Source organism: Aristolochia californica, unplaced genomic scaffold (genome assembly GCF_029961685.1).
Source record: "Aristolochia californica isolate CCGP_79_NKW_82.1479 unplaced genomic scaffold, dmAriCali1.0.hap1 SCAF_1, whole genome shotgun sequence".
NCBI classification, from domain to species: Eukaryota; Viridiplantae; Streptophyta; class Magnoliopsida; order Piperales; family Aristolochiaceae; genus Aristolochia; species Aristolochia californica.
Window position 1 is genome coordinate 51,652,005 of NW_027181770.1, and position 22,994 is coordinate 51,674,998.

General features: G+C 39.5%; 2 protein-coding genes and 1 pseudogene across 2 annotated transcripts; 2 read left to right on the plus strand and 1 right to left on the minus strand.

The window, feature by feature from the left end:
- The first annotated feature begins 3,088 nt into the window (after positions 1-3,088).
- On the plus strand, positions 3,089-3,801 carry LOC137959860 (protein S40-4-like). The gene has a single exon (XM_068807263.1). The coding sequence runs from the start codon at positions 3,111-3,113 to the stop codon at positions 3,597-3,599; it is 489 nt and encodes a 162-aa protein (XP_068663364.1). The 5' UTR covers positions 3,089-3,110; the 3' UTR covers positions 3,600-3,801.
- Positions 3,802-4,699: 898 nt separating this feature from the next.
- LOC137948539 (polyubiquitin 11-like) lies at positions 4,700-20,345 on the plus strand (annotated as a pseudogene).
- Positions 20,346-21,342: 997 nt separating this feature from the next.
- LOC137948548 (secreted RxLR effector protein 161-like) lies at positions 21,343-21,717 on the minus strand. Its single transcript, XM_068794636.1, has one exon. It carries the CDS (start codon positions 21,715-21,717, stop codon positions 21,343-21,345), a length of 375 nt encoding a protein of 124 aa, XP_068650737.1.
- Positions 21,718-22,994: the final 1,277 nt, after the last annotated feature.

The window sequence follows — 22,994 nt, forward strand, 5'->3', positions numbered from 1 at the left end:
AATTATTGGGCTCGAACTCGATAACAATTTTAGGCTTGAGGCTAGGCTCGGCTCGAGTTCGAGTTCGAAATGTTTAAATCAAGCTCGGCTCAAACATAGGCAGGTTCGGGTTCGACTCAGCTCGATGTCACCCTACTTCTAGTCCTCTCATCTACAAATAATAAAAGTGGAGAGCTCTAGACATGCTCTTTTCTTCCCTCAAAGAAACCCTAGTTCCTCTCTTAAGCTCATCCCCACTTTCTTGTTTCCTTTGCTCTCTCTTCTCTCTTTGACTTCTTCTCTTCGCTTCTTCTTCTAAACCCTAGGCCTTTAATGATGAAAACCCTATAATCTAACAAAAGAAAAAAAATTCCCATATACTTTTTCTTATACTTCATGACTAGCACAAACACATCCATGATTCAAAGATTAAAGTTGTGTTTAGAACATAGAAAGTGCTGAGAAAAGAAAAGAAAGACAAGAGAAAGAGAAAAGGAGGAAAAAAAAGAAAAGAAAATATGTTTCTTCTCTCTAGTTTGGATGCCTATGAAAAACGAGAGAAAAAATAGAAGCGAGATATAGTTTTTTCTCATTTGGATGTATAAAAAAATTGGAAAAGAAAAAATTAGTAATATTTTTAAAATTTTGATGATTAAAATCTTCTCTCTTATTTCTTTTTCTTCTTTTCTTTCCAAATTACATTTTTTAGAGATAATCCATTAAGAAAGAGATAAAGTAATTTTCTCTTATATTTATTTTCTTTTAAAAAATTGTGCAGTCAAACACTAGAAAAAGACTTTTTCTCCCTTTTTCTTTTATTTTATTTTCTTTTTTGTGGTTTCCAAACATGCCCCTAGAAAAGTTATATAAAACAGGAAAATTTTTGCTTTGAATGATTTAAATTTTTTGTTTAAGTAATCTAAGATTGATTGGTCTTAATTGTATATTTGGGCATCAGTGATTGAGTTATAAAGAAAAATCCTTTGCTAATATAAGCTTTTCATAGTGTAAATTTTCTTTTATGCTTCTCCCATAGAGTGGGCCACAAATGCCCGACCACATTAAATTTCAGTATTATTTTTGTCTTCCTTAATTCTAATATTATTTTTGCATATCTTATTAGGTTGGCACTAATCATGGATTGTTGAACGTTCTAATGATTGCCATATAACAAGCTCTACTAGTGACCCTTGGCAAACCAGAAAGCCAAGTTCATCTGACGTAAATTGCTTAGCTTCTTCTTTGCAGATTCATTCGTAGTGTTTGTATTTTTCCAAACTAAAAAACAGAATGCTCACAGTTCACCTGAAGACTCTTTAAAATTACAAGTGGGTATGATTTCAAAGAGAGAAACGCAGAGGCAACATTGTTGCCAGACAGCAGAAACCACGAAAAAACAATTAGAGAATGCAGTCTTATCTTTTCCAGTGAAAGAGACCGAAACGGGGAGATCCAAAAACTTTAACAGCCAAAACCTAATCCCATGAGGTTAGAGTTCCCAAACTATTCTTTCTTCAAAAACAATTAAACCAAGTTGCTAACCTAATCCAGACTCTCGCTTTTTTTTGTGTTCGCACCTGCTGCTATTGTAGTGATTCAAGCGCCTCTATTTGGGAATCACCACAGCTTTGAAGAAACCAAACTCAAAACACATTAAATAAGAATGCAGTCAAGTGCAATGCCAGCTCTTAGCAGTGGATAAGCTTCATGGCCTCGCTTATTCAGCACAGTGTTTTCCCCTTCTTTTAAAGCTTCCATTTCAGACTTTGTGCAGTTTTTACTACTCAGCTTACTTGTACTGACGCACTAGTGAAACGAGTGTCGTTAGGTGACCTTCAATTGGACAAACCCAAAACTTTTAATCCTCTTCCATTTCAACTCAGCTTCATCTTGCCAACAGCAAACTGACTCAGACGCTTTGTTTTCTTCTCCAGTAGGTGTGTCTGTAATCTTTTTTTTTTTTTGTTTTTTCTTTATTATATGCTTGATGGATGACCAGCAGTGAGATAACCACCAGTCGCAAGCAGGGAGAAGCCCTCAAAACTCCTGCTGCTCTTCGAAATCAGTTTATACACGATATATCCAGATGATTTACCAGAGTTTTCGCTCTGCCCACGACTTTTTTAATCAAAATTTGAGTGCGGTTTACTTTTACTTTCTCCCTAAAAAAGTCCTTAATCATTCGTTAACAAATTATTTGTTTGGTTTAAAAAGCTGGCAAAGATAAGGGCTTGATGGGTACATTAAAAGCATAAACTGAAAAAATGATAGTTAAAACGTACGCATTATTGAAGAATATTATTAGTTTAAAGGGAGGGTCGGGTTTGGAATCTAAACACAGTAATTAACCTCGTCTTTCTCACCTTAGCTCGGCGAGACTCTTAGTAAGACGATGGCTTCTCATGGCAGACGAGGCTGGAGGGTAGGAGATGGTTCGTGAGATTATAAAATTAAGGGAGGGAGGATCGCGGTGAAAAGGAGACAAGTAGAGGCGCGGGAAGATGTCGTATTAGAGGGTAGAAAAGATGTAAGCTGTCTTGGAAGAACAGAACAGGACAGGAGCAGCTGGCGGGCGGGGCGGGAAGGAGCTCGAGATCCAAGGGCACACCCCCCCCCCCCCCCCCCCCCCCCTCCCCTCACTCTTCACGTGGTCTCTTGCGGGTCTCGAAGACGTGAATGACTAAACCGCCACGTGGCGAAAGCTCTTTCTGGGGTACACGTGTCTCTGTAAAGGTGGCTTCAAATGGACCACCTCCATTAAAGAACCAGGTCAAGGCGAGAGCAATCCATGTCGAAAAACCTTGTCTTAGCGATAAACGTCGCTTTAAATGACTTAATTGCCCTCGCCATTTCGTCGTTTAGGTTTGAAGTTTCAAACTGACGGGAGCAAAGTTGATGTTGTGGATCAAGTAAAACAAAGTTACACTCAACTCCAATTATGCACGGCATCATTGGGTCTGCCGCGAAGGGCAATTCTGTAACTTTGTGACAGCGACGAGCGTCCAGAGGAGGAGAGAGAAAAAACACCGTGACAACCTTATCCATTTCCCTCTTTATAAAAGCATGAGAAGTAGTTCGCCACATTCATACAAAGCAGGAGCATCTGGAATCGATTTCTCCTGCAAATTGCAATGGCTGGGAAAAACTACCATTCCAATCCAGCTTTTCGTTTCTTCACCGACGACGCGCGAAATTCAATGGTCTCCGATGCCACCCACTTCGAATTCGACGAAGCCGACCTTTGGAACTCCGGCGACACTCGCACCGAGTTCAAAAAGTGGATACCCAGTTCCCGAATTTCGAAGAAATCAGCGAAGAGGATGGAGAACGGCGATCGCACCGCGGCGTCGTCATTACCGGTAAATATTCCTGACTGGTCGAAGATTCTTCGTGAGGATTATAGAGATTCCAGGAGGAGAGATTTGGACGAAGTGGATGATGACGATGAGAGAGATGGAGACGATGGACGTCTACCCCCTCACGAGTTTCTGGCGAAGCAATTCGCCAGGACGCAAATCGCCTCTTTTTCTGTTCACGAAGGGGTCGGGAGGACATTGAAAGGCAGGGATTTGAGACGCGTGAGGAATGCGATTTGGGAGAAAACCGGTTTTGAGGATTAACAGAGGAATAGTTTGTTAAGAGGGGGGAAATTTTTTTTTAATTTCATTTTGACTGCTCTACAATTTTCCTTTTTTTTTTTGTGGGTTATCAGAATATAGATTCCCTGTTTTTCTATCCGTTTCTGAGAATGATCGTCTTCTGTTTCCTCGGGCCGATTCAGAGGAGAGATGATTCGCGGTTGTAATTCTAACTTAAATGATCAATGTCTTTGGATTATCATAAATATTAGCATTTTTACCTTCTTCTTTTTTCCCTGATCTTCTTCTCTACCTGCACATATTATCTCTCACAAATCGCTGTAAACATGATAAGAAACGATCGATATTAATGATTTCTGAACCAGATAATCAGGAGGGGCATCTTGTACCGATCGTATTATCTGCAGCCAACGTGGAACTAGAGATTCAAGTGACGAAGAACGAAAATTGCAAAATCTTTTGATTCAATGATATACTCATCTGAGTCGATCCTAAATTTCCACCTTTAGGTCCTATATAACAACTTCCGTGAAAGACCTAATAGTCGTAGGAGGTAGATACAGATTGCCAATTTCTCCCTCTTGATCACAAACCAGTTCTGGTTTAATTCAATCGCTAAAGAAATCCCAATTATGCGTATCAGTTACAAAAAGAAGACTTCTCATGCTTTTCTTCCCCCTGTTTCCTACCAGGTTCAGTGGTGTTAACAATCCCGCTTCCATTTTTCCCCTCGACAAACGGAAATAAAAAAGCAGTAAATAGAGAGAGAGAGAGAGAGAGAGAGAGAGAAAGCCATTAAAGAGCTTCGCAGACGATCAACCGGGCCACAGAAGAGGGAGATTTAGGACTGTCAGATTCGATAAAAAGGGAAGGCGATTGGGGTAGTTGACCATTCCTTTCGGGCCCCATTCTGTGTCCCTTTTTTCAAAAGTCCGCGGGTCCACCTTTCTTTATTCGTTTTTTTATTTTATCGCTGAGTAACGAACGAATAGGGGGATGGCATCGCCCACACCTCTTCCCAGTTCCCCCGCTTCGACTGTTACAACCCCTTCTCGGAACCGATACATTATTTTATCAGACTCATAAATCTGCAAAAGGTGATTTGACGCAGGCACACGTGTATGGCGGATATCGTCGCGCAGGTCGCTGTGGAATGTGGATGTGATGTTGGTCAGATTATGCCGGACACGAAACCGTCAGATCAGGATTTTGACAGGTAACACAACCTAGCCGGGCCGCATGGAGGGGTGCCCAGAACCATAGGGGGGCGTGAGGGTTTCGTCGCGGCGGGCCCAGCGGTACTGAGGACGACGGCGACGAATCCATCAGCGTCAGGTAACTGGCGGGTTCTCATGAAGTGATTATTAATTTGTGACGTGTAGCTCCGATCCCCATATTATTAATTAGATGAAATATCACCGTTAAGATGGTAAAGTCGATTACTTAAAGGAGATGCGCCACGTCAGCGAGTTAAGAAGATTAGTAAAAGGGACAGGTAGTTTGCTAGAGATGTTATCTTCCAAGTCATTAATGATATCTTCCACGTAGACGAGGTTTAAGTAGCAGCAAGCAATATAGAAGCGCGTTCTTGACAAAATGGAACCAACAACGCGCTAATAGAATAGAGAGGGGAAAATGATTGAAAGAACATCATTTCCCCCGACGTAATCTGCTGCGAGAGACATTGAGGTTATTAGTCCATGAGTGGCCCCAAATTAGATGCATCCGCGTGGAGATTTGGTTGAATAAAAGCTGATTTTTCAGTCACACATGTCAGTTGCTGTGTTGAGTTGATCTGGGTTTCAAAATGCTCGTTTATCATGTGGACTGGACTTTGTGAGATGATATAGACCATGTTATGCCTCGTGGAGCTCGTGTTGGTGCTACATGTCACTCATGTCTCATTCCCTTGTTTGAGTGGTGCCTAAGTTGCACCTTCTTGTACCTGGATTTTTATGTTGGTCCATACAATTGGCTTCATTTTGATCGTTGATTATGTTTTGATTTTGATAATTGATAAGATTTTGATTGAAATTCTGATATTGATAATTAATGATCAATCTAGATTGACAATTGAGATCTATATTCCCAATTAATGATCAATCTAGATTGACAATTGAGATCTATATTCCCAATCGTCCATGAAGTAAAAAAAAATTGGGAATCAAATTTCATGTCTATCGATGTTTGAGACTTTATTCTTCATGTAGATGGACAAGTCTTTTCTTATTTTTTGTGTGAAGTGGACCCAACTTGCATATACTTCATTGTCTTGGTAGGGACAAGCTTTTGATCAATTATCTGCATGGAGACCAAATGTGTCGGCATGATGGAACCTAATTTTACTTTAAATTACCAACAATTTGAATTTAATTGAACTTCAACTAATTAGATTACAACCAGTATGAATTTAAATTCAAAAAGATAGCATTTAAGGTGTCGTGCTACATAAGACATTTTTGCAAAGAGAATTTATACCTTCAATATGATTCTTTCAATTTCACTCATGTACTGTTTCAAATTCAATAGTCTCGCAAACTTTTACAATCTTCTTGCGGTACTATGGATGTTGTTGTTGAACCATTCCATATAGGAGGCTCCTAGCCAAGTAAGTTTGATAGCAATTTCCTTATTTTTAGGTTTGTCCCATTATTCACTTAGATGTAAGGATAGTGGGCAGTTGTAACCACTCCCTCCTCTTTTTATGGGAAAATAAAGATTTAATGAACGTTGAATCTAGTATAACAGAAGTAGCCTATGACTTTTCCATCGGGGAGCTTTTGAATCGACGAGACAATCTTCAACTTCTAGAATTTGATCGCCATGGTTGGAGAAGTAACTGTTCACGCTTGCATTTAAATTCTATTTATGAATTTCATAATGTATGTAGAAATTCATTTATACTTACATTTGGTATCAGAGCGATACCTCTAACCTACCTTCAATTCTATTAGAGGAGAAGTTGAGCGAGCGCTCTATGCTAGGCTCAAGCTCGTATAAAAAAACCTGCTACATCCCATGATCATGCTTGGGCGCTATGTGAGGTTGGTGTGCCCTCTGCAGTGACATCCAAAGGAGGCGTTGAGTGCGCCAACACAAGTTGCGCACTGAACGTGCATCGACTTTATGGGCCCAACGGGTGTTAGTTGGGTTCGTACTATTGGCGATGCTTGTAGTAGAGTTGTGCATTCATTGGAAGCACATCGGTAGCAGAGGCACCTAAGAAGGAGGGAGACGGTGGGACATGGGGTGTTTCAAGCCCTCAAAGGTTGAGATATTGTTTGCAGCCGAGAGGTGGCTAAGTAGGAACACAACAGATATTGTCGCTGTCTATGCCACCATTTGTTGCCTACCAGGCGCATTGATGGAGTTGTTGAGACCGACGCTCAGTGCACCGACGATGAGCCTGCGACAGGTAACTCCCTTCATCCGTCTCATTCTTGGCTCTGTTGCTAATCGAGCCGGCTCTAGCCAGCGCTGGGTGCACTGACCTCCATCACTATAGTGGTATGAGTCGAAACACAGCCAAGGCCGGTGTTGGGTGCACTATCATTGAGATCGAAGTTGCCTTCTCAACATGCTAGCACTGACGTTATGTGCGCCATCATTTAGTGTGCTTTTGGCGGAGCGCTACCTATGCTAGGTGCGTTGGCAACAATTACGAAGATGGCTAGCATCGAGGTTGTGATAGAGGTCGACACAGGGCACTCCCTTTTCTGTGTGGCTGGAGTTTGAAGACAACCTCCAACACGCAGAAACAAAAAACCCAAGTTGGTTCAGACGAGTTGAGTTGGCAGTGACTCAACCGTTCCAACCCGCACAACTTAAAGTTTAGCAAAATGTCCATTAAGCCATCTCACTTTTATGTTCCAACCCGCGCAACTTAAAGTTTAGCGAAATGTCCATTTAGCCATCTCACTTTTATGTGTTATTATTGGATACATTTGATAGATATTTAAATCACTGGAAAAATCAATATATTTGTTTTCATGTCATTTCTCATTTAATTCAAATGAATTAAATTATCTTCATGCATATATGAATGTATAATTGAATATCTATGATAATTTTTCTCTTATGAAAAAAATTGTTTAGGTTTTATGCATATTTAATTTCTATGTATTTTTGGTTGACCTAAATATAAGGAATTAATAGTTGGCATCAAATTTACTTAATTATTTTGATGTCATAATTTTGTTTACATTTGAATAATTGAATAATTGCCTCAACATTCTTAATTATGAAAATATCCAATGACATTAAGCTTCATCACATAAAGTTAATAGCATAAAAATGTAATTAATCATGGAGATAAAATAATTTAACCCGACAGGGTTAATGATATATTCAAGTGATTAATAAGGATGGGAAAGAAGTATTAAAAAAAAAAATCTAATTGCTCATAGGCCTAGAATATTCCTTTACAGACAATTTTTTTATCACATCATAAAGTGACATAAATCGCTTATGTGTTATAATCTATGCCCAAAGGAAAGATTATAATGACACATTGATTTATTTGTTTTAATTTATATTCATTGGTAAATATTCAATATTTGGCTCCATTGCATGTTTTAGTAAGCTTGTTGTTTAGTTTGTAGTCATTCAAACTATATTGAGTGGAAGGAGAAAATTCTCCTATTATTGGGGTACATGGACCTTGACTTGGCTCTTCGAGGGGATGAACCTCCAATGCCTGCAAAATTCGGTACCCAAATTAAGAAAACTTCATTTGATCTTTGGGAGTGATTTATTCGCTTAAGTTTGATGTTTATTAAGTCTCATATTGGGAAGAGTGTCCGTAGATCCATTCCGGATTGCGCCAAAGCAAAAGAATATCTTCAAGATATTAAGGATTCCTTTAAGACTTTCAACATGGCATTAGTGAGCACCTTGATGACTATGAAGAGTTCCAAGAAATTTACTAGCACCAAGGGTGTGTGTGAGCACATCATGTTGATGCAGGATATAGCAACAAGACACGAATAGAAATAGATTCAGATGTTTGAGTTATTTTTGGCTCACTTCATCCTTAACTCGCTTTCATCTGAATACATACCCTTCAAGATCTTTTATAACACACATAAGGAAAAATGGTCGATTAATGAACTTCTGACCAAGAGGAAGGGAGGTTGAATCAAGAGAGGATTGAAAGTGCATATTTGACGACTCGCGATAAGAAACCACTTAAGAAAGGGAAGACAAAAATATTTCTTAATCAAGTTAATAAGGGCGATGTCAAATGATTCTTTTGCAAGAAAAAAGATCTCTCCCAAATTCAAGCAATGCTTAGAAAGAAAGGTAATCTCATCTCTTTAGTGTACTTTGAATATAATATGGTTAATGTTCCTCATAACACTTGGTGGATTGATTCTAGTATTGCAACCCTTGTTGCCAACACCATGTAGGGATTCTTAAACCAACAAAAATCGACGAAAAATGAATCTTCCCTCCATTCAAAAAACAAAAAGGGTTCACATGTGGAAGTGGTTGGAACTTAAAAACTTGTCGTCAATACTAGTTTTGTTTTAGACCTTGAAAGGATCTTTTATGTTCCATCATTTTCTAGAAACCTTATCTCAGTTTCCAGACTTTCACATTTTGGTTTCAATTTTAATTTCCTTGGTAATTCCCTTCATTTGTATAAAGATAATATTCTTGTTGGAAATGGCATTTTGGATGATGAATGATTATTGTCTTACAAACTATGCATGGTTCAAATATTGGGATTAAGCATGGTGTTATAAATGATAAATTCTTCATGTTGTGGCACTTGAGATTAGGTCATATCTCCATAGATAGAATTAAAATATTAGTAAATGATGGAGTTCTTAAGGCTCTTGTCTTTACTAATTTTAGTACTGTGTGGATTGCATTAAGGGAAAATAAACTCACAAGTGCAAGAAATATGCTAGGAGGACGTCTGATGTTTTACAAATTATACACACTGATATTTCAAGTCCTTACGATGCATGATTTAATGTATCTCTATTTGCTTTATGATAAAACTGAAGCACTAGATGTTTTTAAAGTCCATAAAGCAGAAGTAGAGAAACAATTAGGAAAATATATTAATATCATGAAGTCAGATAGAGGTGGTGAATATTATGGTAGGTACATGAAAAAAAAGACAATTGCCAAGTCCATTTGTAAGGTTGCTTGAGGAACAAGGTAATGTGGCACAATACACAATGACAGACCCACTATCACAAAATGGTGTGGCTGAAAGATGAAACCGAACATTAATGGACATGGTGAAGAGTATGATTAGTAACACCGATCTCCTTAGCTGTAGTTAGAATCTATAATCTATTTGAGACAAAGTTAGACTCTAAAATAGTCAATGGAAATTTCATTTGCTATGCAAAAACGTCTAAAGGATATTAATTTTATTATCCATCTCCTGTGACAAGAATTGTAGAATCTAAGAATGCCAGGTTCCTTGAGAATGATGAGATTAGTGGGAGTAGCCAACCTCGAAACTTTTGTTTGTAAGGAGCACAAAAGTTCTCAAAGTGCTCCTATACCTTCACATAGATTGGTTGTGTTTCAAGATAATCAGTAAGATTTGATTCCTCAAGAACAACCAATAGTTGAAGAACCATATCATAATGAGGATATTTGTATAGATCCAGTTACTCAACATTCTCAACTTAAAAATGTTGAAGTACCATTATGAAGATCTTCAAGAGTTAGGAAACTTGCAATTTCTTCAGAGTATGAAGTGTACCTTCAAGAATTTGACATAGACATCGGTACTAAAGATGATCCTCTTACATTTTCACAGGCTGTAAGTACAAATAAATCCATATTATGGAATGATGCCATGAAGGAAGAGTTGGATTCAATGGCTAAAAACCAAGGCTGAGATCTTGTTCAATTGCCTAAAGGCAAGACTTGTACCCAAATGATTTACTCAACAAAAAGGAATTGATTATCACGATACCTTCTCTCCTATTTCAAAGAATGATTCATTTTGGATAATCATGACATTAGTAGCTCATTTTGATATGGAGTTACATAAAATGGATGTCAAAATGACTTTCCTCAAGGGAGACCTAAAGGTTTCATTTCAAAGGGGAATGATCACGTGTTTTGTAGGTTTAAGAAATCTATATATGGATTGAAATAATCCTCTAGTCAGTAGTATTTAATATTCCATGATGTTATTTTTTAAGTTGGTTTTACGAAAAATACCATGGATCAATGTATATACCATAAGGTCAGTGAGAGCAAAATAATTTTCTTAGAATTATATGTATTAAATTTAAAAATGTAGATTAATATTCGTCATGATTATCATTGATCAGGTTACACCATTTAAAAAATTACAACAGAGATTGTCGATGATTACAACTCTTCAAAGTTTGAGTTTGAGTCTATTTGGTACTTTTATTTTGATTGTATCATTATCTCTATCATGCCCCTACAAGATGGAGCTCCGAGAGGAGAATCCAATCTTGATGATCAAAAAGAGGAAGTGTATTCTTTGAAGTGGTTTGGTGACAACAGCGGTTGGGGCAGACAAATCACATCGTTCAGTGGAACATCAGCGACACTGGTAGCGGCTGGGTCAAACGGAACTGCATTGTTCGGTGAAGAGAGGTGGAAGAGCAACGACACTGCTAGTAGTTGGGGTGGAAGGAATCGCATTGTCCGGTGAAGAGAGGTGGAAGATTAGAGGCACTAGTAGCGGCTGGGGCAGACGGAATTGCATCATTCGGTGGAAGAACAACGACACATGTAGCTACTAGGGTGGATGGAATTGCATTGTCTAAGGAAGAGTAGCGTCTGGGGCGGACGAAATCACATCGTCCAGGGAAGAGCAACAACATTGGTAGCAGTTGGGGAAATGGAATTTCATCATCCAGTGAAGAAATGAGGAAGAACAACGGCACTGGTAGTGGTTGGAGTGGATGGAATCACATCATCCGGAAGAAGAGGTTTTGCAGTGAGTTTTTTTTTTAATATTTTTCGCATATGTGAGTGTGCATGCAGGACAGGGCGTTGAGGGGGGGGGGGGGGGGGGGGGGGGGGGGGTGGGGATGGTTCTGTACGGTGCAGTGAGGACGGTTGTCGGCATATTTGACGACAACAAGCAGTAATGGGGTGGATCGATTTTGACTAGAAATCGGCGACGACTGAAGAGCCAATTGCGCTGGGGGGGGGGGGGGGGGGTTCTGTACGGTGCAGTGAGGACGGTTGTCGGCAGATTTGACGACAACAAGCAGTAATGGGGTGGATCGATTTTGACTAGAAATCGGCGACGACTGAAGAGCCAATTGCGCTGGGGGGGGGGGGGGGGGGGGGGGGGGGGGTTCTGTGCGGCATTGGCGAGGGTGGTTGTCAGTAGAGCAATTGGTGGCAGGTAGAAGTGTGGCAACGAGAGAGGGTTCAGATCATTAGGTCTAGTTAGGGTACTATGAGGTGAGGGAAAGGTTGTGAGAGTCAACGGTGATGGTGACAACTGGTGGTGGGAGGTGGAGGGATTTCTATAGGAAATCAGCGAAGGGAGAAGAGCAATGGGTGGAGGTTCTGGCTGTCGGGGGTGATGGCTCGGGGGAAGTCGAAATAGAGGAGGGAGAAGTTTTCTAGGTTGGCGTTGGTGAGATGAAAGGCGGGTGGCGATGTCTTGGCATGGCACAGGTGTGTGGCATCGGGCGACGGGAATGGCTCAGTGGTGATGGCGATACGACCAATGAAGGAAGAAGAAGTTTTTTGGGTTGGCTTCGACGTGCTGATGAAACGAAACGGCAAAGGGTTTTGGGGAGAGTTGTTGTGGAGGTTTGGCCTAGGGTTCAGCTTTAGAGATTTTCAGCGTCGGGGAGAAACAACGGGGAGAGATAGGGACAAAAGGTGCGCAAGGTCTTCGCCGGCGACAGTGAGCGGTGACAATGACGACAATAGATGGCAATTTCAAGTGATGACAAACTGGTTTTGATTAATCAATCAAAGCTCTGATACCATATTGAATTTAAGAACATAGAATAATATTTATCGTGATTATCATTCATCAGGTGTACACTATTTATAGAATTACAATAGATATTTTAGATGATTACAACTCTTCAGAGATTGAATTTGAGTCTATTTGGTACTTGTATTTTGATCTTTATCCATATCTCTATCAATATGTACATGATTTCTACCTGCTTTAAGTGATTTAAGATTACTTCATGAGGTTAAGCGATTTCTCTCAATGCAAAGTCTTCTTCTCCTTATTTCTTCATCTTGCTTTTCTCTTCTATTTCTCTTCCCATTTCTTTATTGTCTCTTCTCTCATTCTTGGTCCTACTCTTTTCTCCCCATCTTTTCCTTCTTCCTTCATTTTTTCTCTACTTTCTTTTCTCTCAACTTCTCCTTCTTCTTCCTTCTTTTTCTTCTGTTTATTTCTCTCATGTTTTCCTCTGTTCTTGGACTTTCCTTCCTCTCTTCTCCATAGTTTCTTTTCCTTTGCCTTTCTTCTCTTTTCTTCTCGTTTAATTTTTTCATCTATTTCCTTTTTTGATTATTTCTCTTCGGTTGTTCTTCCTGCATTATGTTTCTCTCCTTCTCTTCTCAATGTTTTTCTTCTCTCCTTCATGGTCTGCCTCTTTTCTCCTCGACTTCTCCTTCTTCCTTCATTTTTTATCTCCTTTCTCTTTCTCTTGGCTTCTCCTTCCTCTCCTCACTTTTTCTCTCTATTACAATGTGGGACCCACCATGGTTCACAAACCGGTGGGACCCACCATGAGGATGTGGGATTCCAAGAAGAGTCCTCACCCAAGCTAGCACGAGTTAAGAGATAAGAGACACAAGTTGGGATGAGTTAAAAGACTTGAAGATCAAGTGGAATCCACAAAGATACCACGAGTTCGTAATCTTATCAATATGAGCTAGAAAATCGTGTGGGACCTACAAAGATAAGACCCCCGAGCTAGCCTCCTCTCTTATGTTCACGTGATTGAAGAAGAGTTAGAGTTCAAGTTATCTTAGACCTCTAGTAGATTGTGTTATCTTTTCATGATAGACTTATCTTAAAGAGAGAGATTTGGAATATAATTAGGAGACTTAAATGTTAATTGTATAAGGACTCTATGACTTCCTCTACTATAAATAGACGTGTTGTAATTCGGAATTAATCAAGTTCTATAATTCTTTCTTGAGTAAATCTCTCTCTCTTTGCTTGGCGCATATTTTTCTTCTCTTCTCTCTACCTGAGAGCTTTCTTCCCCTTTTCTTCTTCTTCTTTCTCTCTTCTCTTGCTCGGAATATTGGAAAAGGAATCCTAAATTCAGCACTCTCCTTTTTTTTCTCCTTCTTGATTTTTTTCTTTTCTTCTCCGTTTTTGCTTTCTTTTAGTTATCCTTTTGTTTTGGACCACTGCGGAGGCACCGTAGCCAGTGGAAGGACAGCTTGTTGCTCGGCCTACAACAGGCATGAGGAAGAAGGCACCAATGGCAGCTCTCACGCATGAGGCACAAGTGCTTGCATACACGTGTGGCCAGTGCACGCCGATGGCTTGTGCATGTGTGTAGCTAGTAGGGGTGGCATCGAATCGAGCCGAGCTCAAACCTGCCTATGTTTGAGTCGGACTTGATTTAAATATTTTGAACTCGAGTTCAAGCCTAAAATTGTAATCAAGCTCAAACCCAATATTTTTAACCGAGTTCGAGTTCCAACCTACATTTAAAACTTTTACATAAAATTGGACATGACCTCTACATAAAATTGGGCATAACCTCTGTATATTAAACCTGCATAAAATTATCTATACACTCTAAATAAAATTATTCATAAAAGTTGCATAATTACGCATAAACTTTATTCAATAATCAAACACAAAAATATTCCTTTGAAAAGCAATGCTAGTTTAATCCATTTGTACTCAATCAGATCGTTCTGATTGCATGTTTGAACTGCACGTGCAAGTTCGCACACTGGGGGGAGGGGGGGGGGGGGGGGGGGGGTTGTTGCCACAAACACACCCTTAATAATAGATTTATCTGGTCTAAATGGTAGGAAAAAATGTCATTGAATTTTTTCATTGAGTAAATTTTCTTAACATTTGTTTCATCGTAGGGAACTTGCAAAAAAAAAAAATCTCTTGATTCTTCATACCTTTAAGAAATGTTAAAAAAAAAAAGGAAAATGAGTTTCTTCTTACCGAGCTTTTAGCATTGAAACTCAAGCTCGCAAGAGTCGGTTTGGTCTATGCCAACCTAATAAAGATCCTCAAGTAGGAGTTATAGACGGCAGTAGGCGGCAAGTGGTAGACGATCCCTCTTTGAAGTAAACTATCATAAAATTATAAACTTGAGATTCTACAAATTGAGTTGCAATTACAATAGATAAGACTGCACTGTCACAAATTAAAATTCTAAAGAGAAATCGTTTCGGAAAATGACTGGAACTTGAAAACCCATTAAGAAGGCTTGGTATAGTTGAACAAGAAAGTTATTACAGTGAAGATTTCTTGACACAATTGTCTCAAATACACTTTTATATCATGTATACACATTCGATTGATACGCCTGTGCATATAAAAATATACACGTCTCATGTTGGAAGATAAGGCCCATCTTCTCCTTGATCTGTGGGCCTTAAGCCCATCTTCTACATCTCTTGGCTGTGTGGGTCTTCCTTGGTCTTATAGTCTTGGGCCCATCTTCCAACACTCTTGGATATATGGGCCTTTTTTGGTCGTGTGAGCTTGGGCCCTATCTTCCTTTTTCGGACTTTGCTGATCATTCGCTGGTTATTTCCGAAAACTTTCTGATTGCCGCGATGATTCATATTTGCATCTCTGGTTTTTCGATCTCTTTGGCATGGGGAAGAAGACACTGTTGAAAAATTATATGTTTCCTAAGTTAGGAAACCAGTTAATCAGCATCGGTTCATCGCAGCCCGCACCTGTTCCAGCCCAACTCGGACTGGCCACGTTCCCGAGTCAAACCAACAACCCAAGCGCTTCTGCACCAGTATTCTGAGTTAACTCGGACCAACTCAACCCGGTCCGTGTCAACTTAGTGAGTCACTCAGGCACAACCCATTTATTTTCCTACCTCGGTATACGTGTCCAATTTTATACAAATTTTGACACGACTCGGTTAGTTTTTGGCTGAATTAATAATTTTGAAGAATTGACAGATTATTCTTTGGTCAGCATATTATTTGGCACAAATATTTGCATTAGATTATTTCATGGATCAATTTTACAAGGTTTATTTTGGTTCATGCTATATGGACCCAAACCCATGTTAGTTGTTGCTATAGTGTCTCTTTAGATGAGACATTATAATTAAAGAAGAGGTCACCTCAGTACCTTTTCCCATACTATAATTTATTTGACTCTAAAAAAATATCAAAATAGGAAAAAGGCACTGGCTGGGTCAATTGAAATTTCCAAACTTAGCAAACAATTAATAAGGCAACAACCTTCTTCTTCCTCTCGACTCCAAAGGACTCTCGTAAACACAGTCAAATAACAACAACAAGATAGCGGAAAGATTGTAGCAATAGTCGGACAAAGGAAACTCCAGCGAAAAGACAGTCAAAATTTCAGCAGAGATCAAATACCAGTCCAGGAAATTTTCTGACCGATGATAAACTCACATCATCAAAAGAACAAAGATGAAACAGAGACCGGATATTCATCCTCCAGAAATGGTCAAACAACAACAATGAAGATGAGAAATCAAGAGTTAACTGGCAACTTAATCACCGCAAGGTCTGGTCCTCGATTAAAACCAAGTTTCCTAACTTGGCAAATTTTTAATTTCAGCAAGTTATCTTCTCTCCTTCCAAACAGAGCAGGATAGCACGAATGTAACGACGTTGGTGCAGTGAGAAGGTGTCCTCTCTAGAAACAACAACGAAGATATGATTTTTAGAAAACAGCCACCTTCGGCCAAACAAACTCGACAACACAATATGACTCCCAAAGGCAACAATATTCATCTGTCTCTGCACGAGAAATAGAACCAGAGTCGTCTTCAACAATAGCAATGGAGCTGTTGCTAGGGAAATAACCAGATAACAGAAAAGGAATAACGAAAATTTTGGACAGAGATTAGATTCGACAGACGGCCAAAGGTAGGTGCCCACGAAGGAACTAGCACTGAGCAAGGTCTCACTGAGAAAGTAGCAGTAGAAAAATTCAAACATTAAAAACTAATATAACCTAAGAAAAAAACGACGAAGAATAAACTTGAAAAACCATAATAAGAGTCCTGAAAATCAAAGCTCTGATACCATGTTGATTTTCAGGACTCTATGAATTTAACTCATGGAGAAAAAGGGAGAGAGACCCATTGGGAGAAAACTAGAGGAAGAAGAGGCTATGGACTTGATCTCCTAACCCTGCCCCTGAGGCGCTATTTATAGATTTAAGAAACTACTATATTACAATAATACCCCAAAACTTAGGATTTAGGATTTAGGGTTTAGGGTTTTAACCCTAGAACTTTAACTTAATTACATCAATGCCATCTCTATGAGAGAACTTATTATTTACCACCTTGCCATCATTGTATGTGGGCCTATGGGCCTTCTCCTTGATCTGTGGGCCTTGAGTCTTCCTTGGTTGTGTGGGCTTCTGCCCTATCTTCCAACAAATATTGATTTTCTGAACTCCATGGATTTAGGTCATGAAGAAAAAGGGAGAGAGACCCATTGGGAGAAAACTAGAGGAAGAAGGGTTATGGATCCTAACCCTTCCCCTGAAGCTCTATTTATAGATTAATGAAACTACTGTATTACAATAATACCCCTGAACTTAAGGTTTAGGCCTCTAATCCTAGAACTTTAACCCAATTATATCAATGTCATCTCTATGAGATGACCTTTATTTACCATCCTACCATCATTGTATATGGGCTTATGGGCCTTAATCTCATCTTCTATATCTCTTGGATGCATGGGTCTTCCTTGGTCTGATGGGCTTGGGCCCATCTTCCAACACACTTGGATACGTGGGCCTTCCTTGGTCGTGTGGGCTTGGGCCCTATCATTCAACACTCCCCCTCAAGTTGGGGGTGAGAGAAGAGCATGAACTCCCAGCTTGCTACAAGTGGTGTATAATTTTTTTATATAAAATGACACATCTTCCAATATATCTCCATCTTCCAACACTCACCCTCACGTTGTTGCTCTCGTTCATGAGGCCTAACTGGCATAATATAAGTGAGAGTAAAATCACTCCTAGCCGCTAAGATATTGCTCCATACTCTAGTTTTAACTCATGCTGGATGTAGGGCACACTCCGTCTTCTGTAGGTAGTGTGTCTATCGGCATTGATCTGAAGTATCCAATACTCATGGTGTCCTAACCGTGGTATTTTTAATAGTCGAATATATTATGGTATGAGAAAAGGTACACAATAGTAGCAGCTGAAATGGGTTTGGGTCCATATAACACAAACCAAAATAATCCTTGTAAAATTGACCCATGAAATAATCTAATGCACATATATGTACAAACTAATATGCTCATCAAGGAATAATCTGTCAATTCTTCAAAAATAATAATCAAACAGAGAAAAATTTACCGAATCACACTGAGTCAAATAATAGACCAATATATCCGAGTAGCTACAGAAATATGTATAAAACTTGAGCACATATACCGAAGTAGAAAATAAGTGGGCCATATCTTAGTTGACTCACTGAGTTGACCCGGATCATGTTGACTCGGTCTGAGTTGGCCTGGGTTGACACTGTAAGGAACATAAGTCACGCTTGATTGCAAGTCTGCTGGGTTAACTTGCCCGATCCGACTTGCAGCAAAACAAGTGCGGGCCGGATCAATTAAAATTTCCTATCATAGGATACAATTAATAAATCAGTGGCCTTCTTCTTCCTCTCTGTTCCGAAGGACTCTTGGTGAAAACAATCCAGAAATGGCAACAAGATGGCGAAGAGATTGTAGCAATAGCCGGGGAAAGGAAACTCTAGCAAAGAGACAACCAAAATTTCAGCAAAGACCAAATACCAATGCAAGAAACTTTCCAACCGATGATAAACTCCAGTCATCGAAAGAACAAAGATGAACCAGAGATAGCCGGATATTCGTCCTCCAGATGACAATGAAGATGAGAAATCAGCAGTTAACCAACAATGTAATCACCGCAAGGTCTGGTCCTCGATTAAAACTAAGTTTCCTAACTTGGCGAATTTTTAATTTCAGCAAGTTATTTTCCCTACCACCAAATCGAGTGGGATAGCAGCGATAGCAACGACGTTGGCGTAGTGAGAAGGTGTCGTCTCTAGAAATAGCAACGAAGCTATGATTTTTTGAAAACAACAACGTTCGGCCAAACAAACTTGGTGACACAATAAGACTCCCGATGGCAGCAATATTTTTCCGTCTTTGCACGATAAAAAGAACCAGAGTCTTCTTCAACAATAGTAACGGAGTTGTCACTCTAGAAATAACCAAATAACATAAAAGGAATAACGGAAATTTTGGACGGAGATTAGATTTGACAGATGGCCAAAGGCAGGTGCCCACATAGGAACTAGCATATAGCAAAGACTCACGAAGAGAGTATGTTGGAAGACAGGACCCAAACCCACACGACCAAGGAAGGCTCACATATCAAAGTGTATAAGAAGATGGACCCAAGCCCATAAGACTAAGGAAGACCCATGGATCCAAGAGATAAAGAAGATGGGCTCAAGGCCAATAGATCAAGGAGAAGACCCATAGGCCCACATATATTGATGGCAGGATGGTAAATAAAGGGTCATCCCATAGAGATGGCATTGATGTAATTATGTTAAAGTTATAGGATTAAAACCCTAAACCCTAAACCCTAAGTTCATAGGTATTATTGTCATATTGTAGTTTCATAAATCTATAAATAGAGTTTCAGGGGGAGGGTTAGGAATAATCAATTCCATAACACTTTTCCCCCTAGTTTTCTACCAATGAGTTTCTTTCCCTTTTTCTCCATGAGCTAAATTCATGTAGTCTTAAAAATCAACATGGCATCAGAGCTTTGATTTTTAGGACTCGTAGTATAGTTTTAGAATTGTTGAAACTCATTTTTTTTCATTTTCCCGTATTATGTTTTTTTTATAGATGCTAGAATTCAGGTTTTAGATTTTGTTCTATGTTGCTGGTATTTTATAACTATTGCCTTTTGATCAGCAGCGATTGATCTTCGCCGGCAAGCAGCTGGAAGACGGCCGAACCCTTTTTGACTACAATATCCAGGAGGAGTCCACCCTCCACCTCGTACTTCGGTTGAGGGAAGGATGATGTTTTTTTGTCGAGACAGGCAAGACCATCACTTTGGAGGTGAAGATTTCCGATACGATTGACAAAGTGAAGGCGAAAATTCAGGAAAAGGAGGGAATCCTTCCAGACCAGCAGAGGTTGATCTTTGCCGGGATGCAATTGGAAGACGGGAGGACTCTGGCGGATTACAACGTCCAAAAGGAATCGACTCTCCACCTTGTCCTGCGCCTCCGCTGTGGTATGCAGATATTTGTGAAGACCTTGACTGGGAAGACGATCACCCTGGAGGTGGAGAGCTCTGATACGATCGATATTGTGAAAGCCAAGATTCAGGACAAGGAAGGAATTCCTTCGGACCAGCAGCGTCTCATCTTCGTTGGTAAGCTGCTGGAGGATGGTCGGACTATATCCGTTCGGTTGGTCGTTCTTGTGGCTTCTGGAACTTGGTTGCTACGGGACGACTTTGCTCTCCCAAGTCCTTCGGTTGAAGAGAAGGTTTTGCATCGTCCTCTGTTCGGCAACGGGGGAAGACAATGTAAGCCTTAAACATGAATTTAGATTATCGATGGGTTTAAGATTATATTAGAAGTTTGGACCAAGTGGGAGAATGTTAACCATTTTTATGAGAAACGATTTTCTCATTAACGTGGTCTCAAACTTCTGGCAGTTGCAACTCCCTCAGTAACACGAAGCCATGAATAACCTTGATGGGAGGTTGGCTTTAGTTAATGGTTTTTCGTTCTCTGTTCGGCGCTTCCGATCTCTGAGCACTCACGGTGATGGCTCAACTGAAGGGGCTTGAGCGATGAGACAGGGGACCGAAAAACCATTAACTAAAGCCAACCTCCTATCAAGGTTATTCATGGCTTCGTGTTACCGAGGGAGTTGCAACTGCCAGAAGTTTGAGACCACGTTAATGAGAAAACCGTTTCTCATAAAAACGGCTAACATTCTCCCACTTGGTCCAAACTTCCAATATAATCTTAAACCCATCGATAATCTGAATTTAAATAATAAATACATGAATCATGACGATAGGTCCTCTAATAACGAGTATTATCTTCCATGTATTACTATGTATGTATTACTTATACTTTATGAATAAACCCTATGTTTACTCTTGGTCCAACACAGATGAATTTTCTCAAAATTAAAGTGCACATAAATACAAGAAAAACATCACATTAATTAAGAATTTCACTGAAATAACATTGTTCATACAATGAAAAATTTACATAATGGAACCAAGTCCCTTATTCACAACATGATCCTTGAATTTAAACGGTGGCATGCCCTTAGTCAAAGGATCTGCGATCGTTAAGTCAGTGTTGACGTGCTCAATGACCACTTTCTTTTCTTTAACACGTTCTCTTATGGCCAAATACTTTATGTCGATGTGTTTACTTCGACTTCCACTTTTGTTATTTTTGGCCATAAAAATAGCAACTGAATTATCACAATATATGCTTAATGGCCTAGTGATAGAATCCATAATTCTAAGCCCAGAAATGAAACTCTTAAGCCATACACCATGTGAAGTAGCCTAAAAACAGGAAACTAACTCGGCTTCCATAGTTGACGTGGTGGTCAAAGTCCGTTTGACACTCCTCCATGATATTGCTCCACTGGCCATCAAGAAAATGTATCCTGATGTTAATTTGCGGGAATCAATACAACCAGCAAAGTCAGAATCTGGGTAACCAATGACTTCTAGATTGTCCGTCCATCTATACATCAGCATGTAGTCTTTGGCTCCTTGAAGGTACCTCATTACTTTCTTTGCAGCTCTCCAGTAGTCTAACCCGGGATTACTCTGATATCGCCCCAACATTCCAATAGCAAATGCAATATCAGGTCTTGTGCAGACTTGAGCATATATTAGGCTTCCGACAGCAGAAGCATATGGAATGTCCTTCATTTTTTCCCTTTCAAGGTCGTTCTTTGGGCATTGGTTCAAATTAAACCTATCACCCTTCACAATGAGAGTTACACTTGGTGAACAACTCTTCATCTGAAATCTCTCTAACATTGTATTAATACAGGTTTCCTGTGACAGACCTAAGATACCTCAAAATTTGTCTCTATGAATCTTAATGCCAATGACATAAGATGCCTCACCCATATCCTTCATATCAAAATTGTTAGAGAGAAATTGTTTCACCTCATGTAGAAAACCCTTTATCATTGATTGCTAGCAAAATGTCATCCACATATAAAACAAGAAAACAAATTTTACTCCCACTGACCTTCTGGTATATAAATGGATCCATGATATTTTCTACAAACCCAAATGAAGAAATTACATTATTAAATTTTAAATACCATTGGCGGGATGCTTGTTTTAATCCATATATTGACTTTTTTAACTTGCAAACCAATTGGTCACCAGCACTAGAGGGGAATCCTTTAGGTTGTTTCATGTAAACCTCCTCCTCTAGATCTCCATTGAGAAATGCCGATTTCACATCCATTTGTTGCCACTCTAAGTCAAAATGGGCTACTAATGCCAAAATTATGCGCAAGGAATCTTTCTTAGATACAGGAGAAAAAGTTTTCTTGTAATCGATTCCTTCTTTTTGAGTGAATCCCTTAGCAACTAGTCTTGCCTTGTATCGTTCAATGTTGCCTAATGAGTCTTTCTTTGTTTTAAAGACCCATTTACATCCAATGGCTTTAAATCCACTAGGCAACTCAACAAGATCCTAGACTCTTTTACTCTTCATAGAATTCATCTCTTCCTTCATGGCATTGTACCATAATTCTGATTCTTTGCAACTCATGGCTTCTGAAAAATACATGGGATCATTTGCGATTCCAATGTCAGATTCTTGCAGATACACAATATAGTCATCAGGAATTGCTGATCTCCTGAGTCTAGTAGATCTTCTTAATGTAGAACCATCATTTTCCTCATAAGTATGTGGTTCAACTAGTTGTTCAAAAGTGTCTGGCAACTCTTGAAGTACCTGATCTACCAGAATGTTGTTAGCATTTTGTGGAACTTCAATGATTGGTTGTTCAACACCAGTTTGTACTTGAGGGGTGCTATGAACAATAACCAATCTATCACTTGAGGTGGAAGGTTGAGATTCTGAATGATCCTTCTCAAAAACTATGTTCCGAGTTGGATTCCTCCCACTGATCAAGTCATTTTCAAGAAATTTTGTATTTCTTGATTCCACAATCCTAGTGTGT

Coding starts and splice junctions, on each gene's coding strand:
- LOC137959860 (XM_068807263.1), top strand. CDS start 3,111: ATGGCTGGGAAAAACTACCATTCCAATCCAGCTTTTCGTTTCTTCACC.
- LOC137948548 (XM_068794636.1), bottom strand. CDS start 21,717: ATGAAGGACATTCCATATGCTTCTGCTGTCGGAAGCCTAATATATGCT.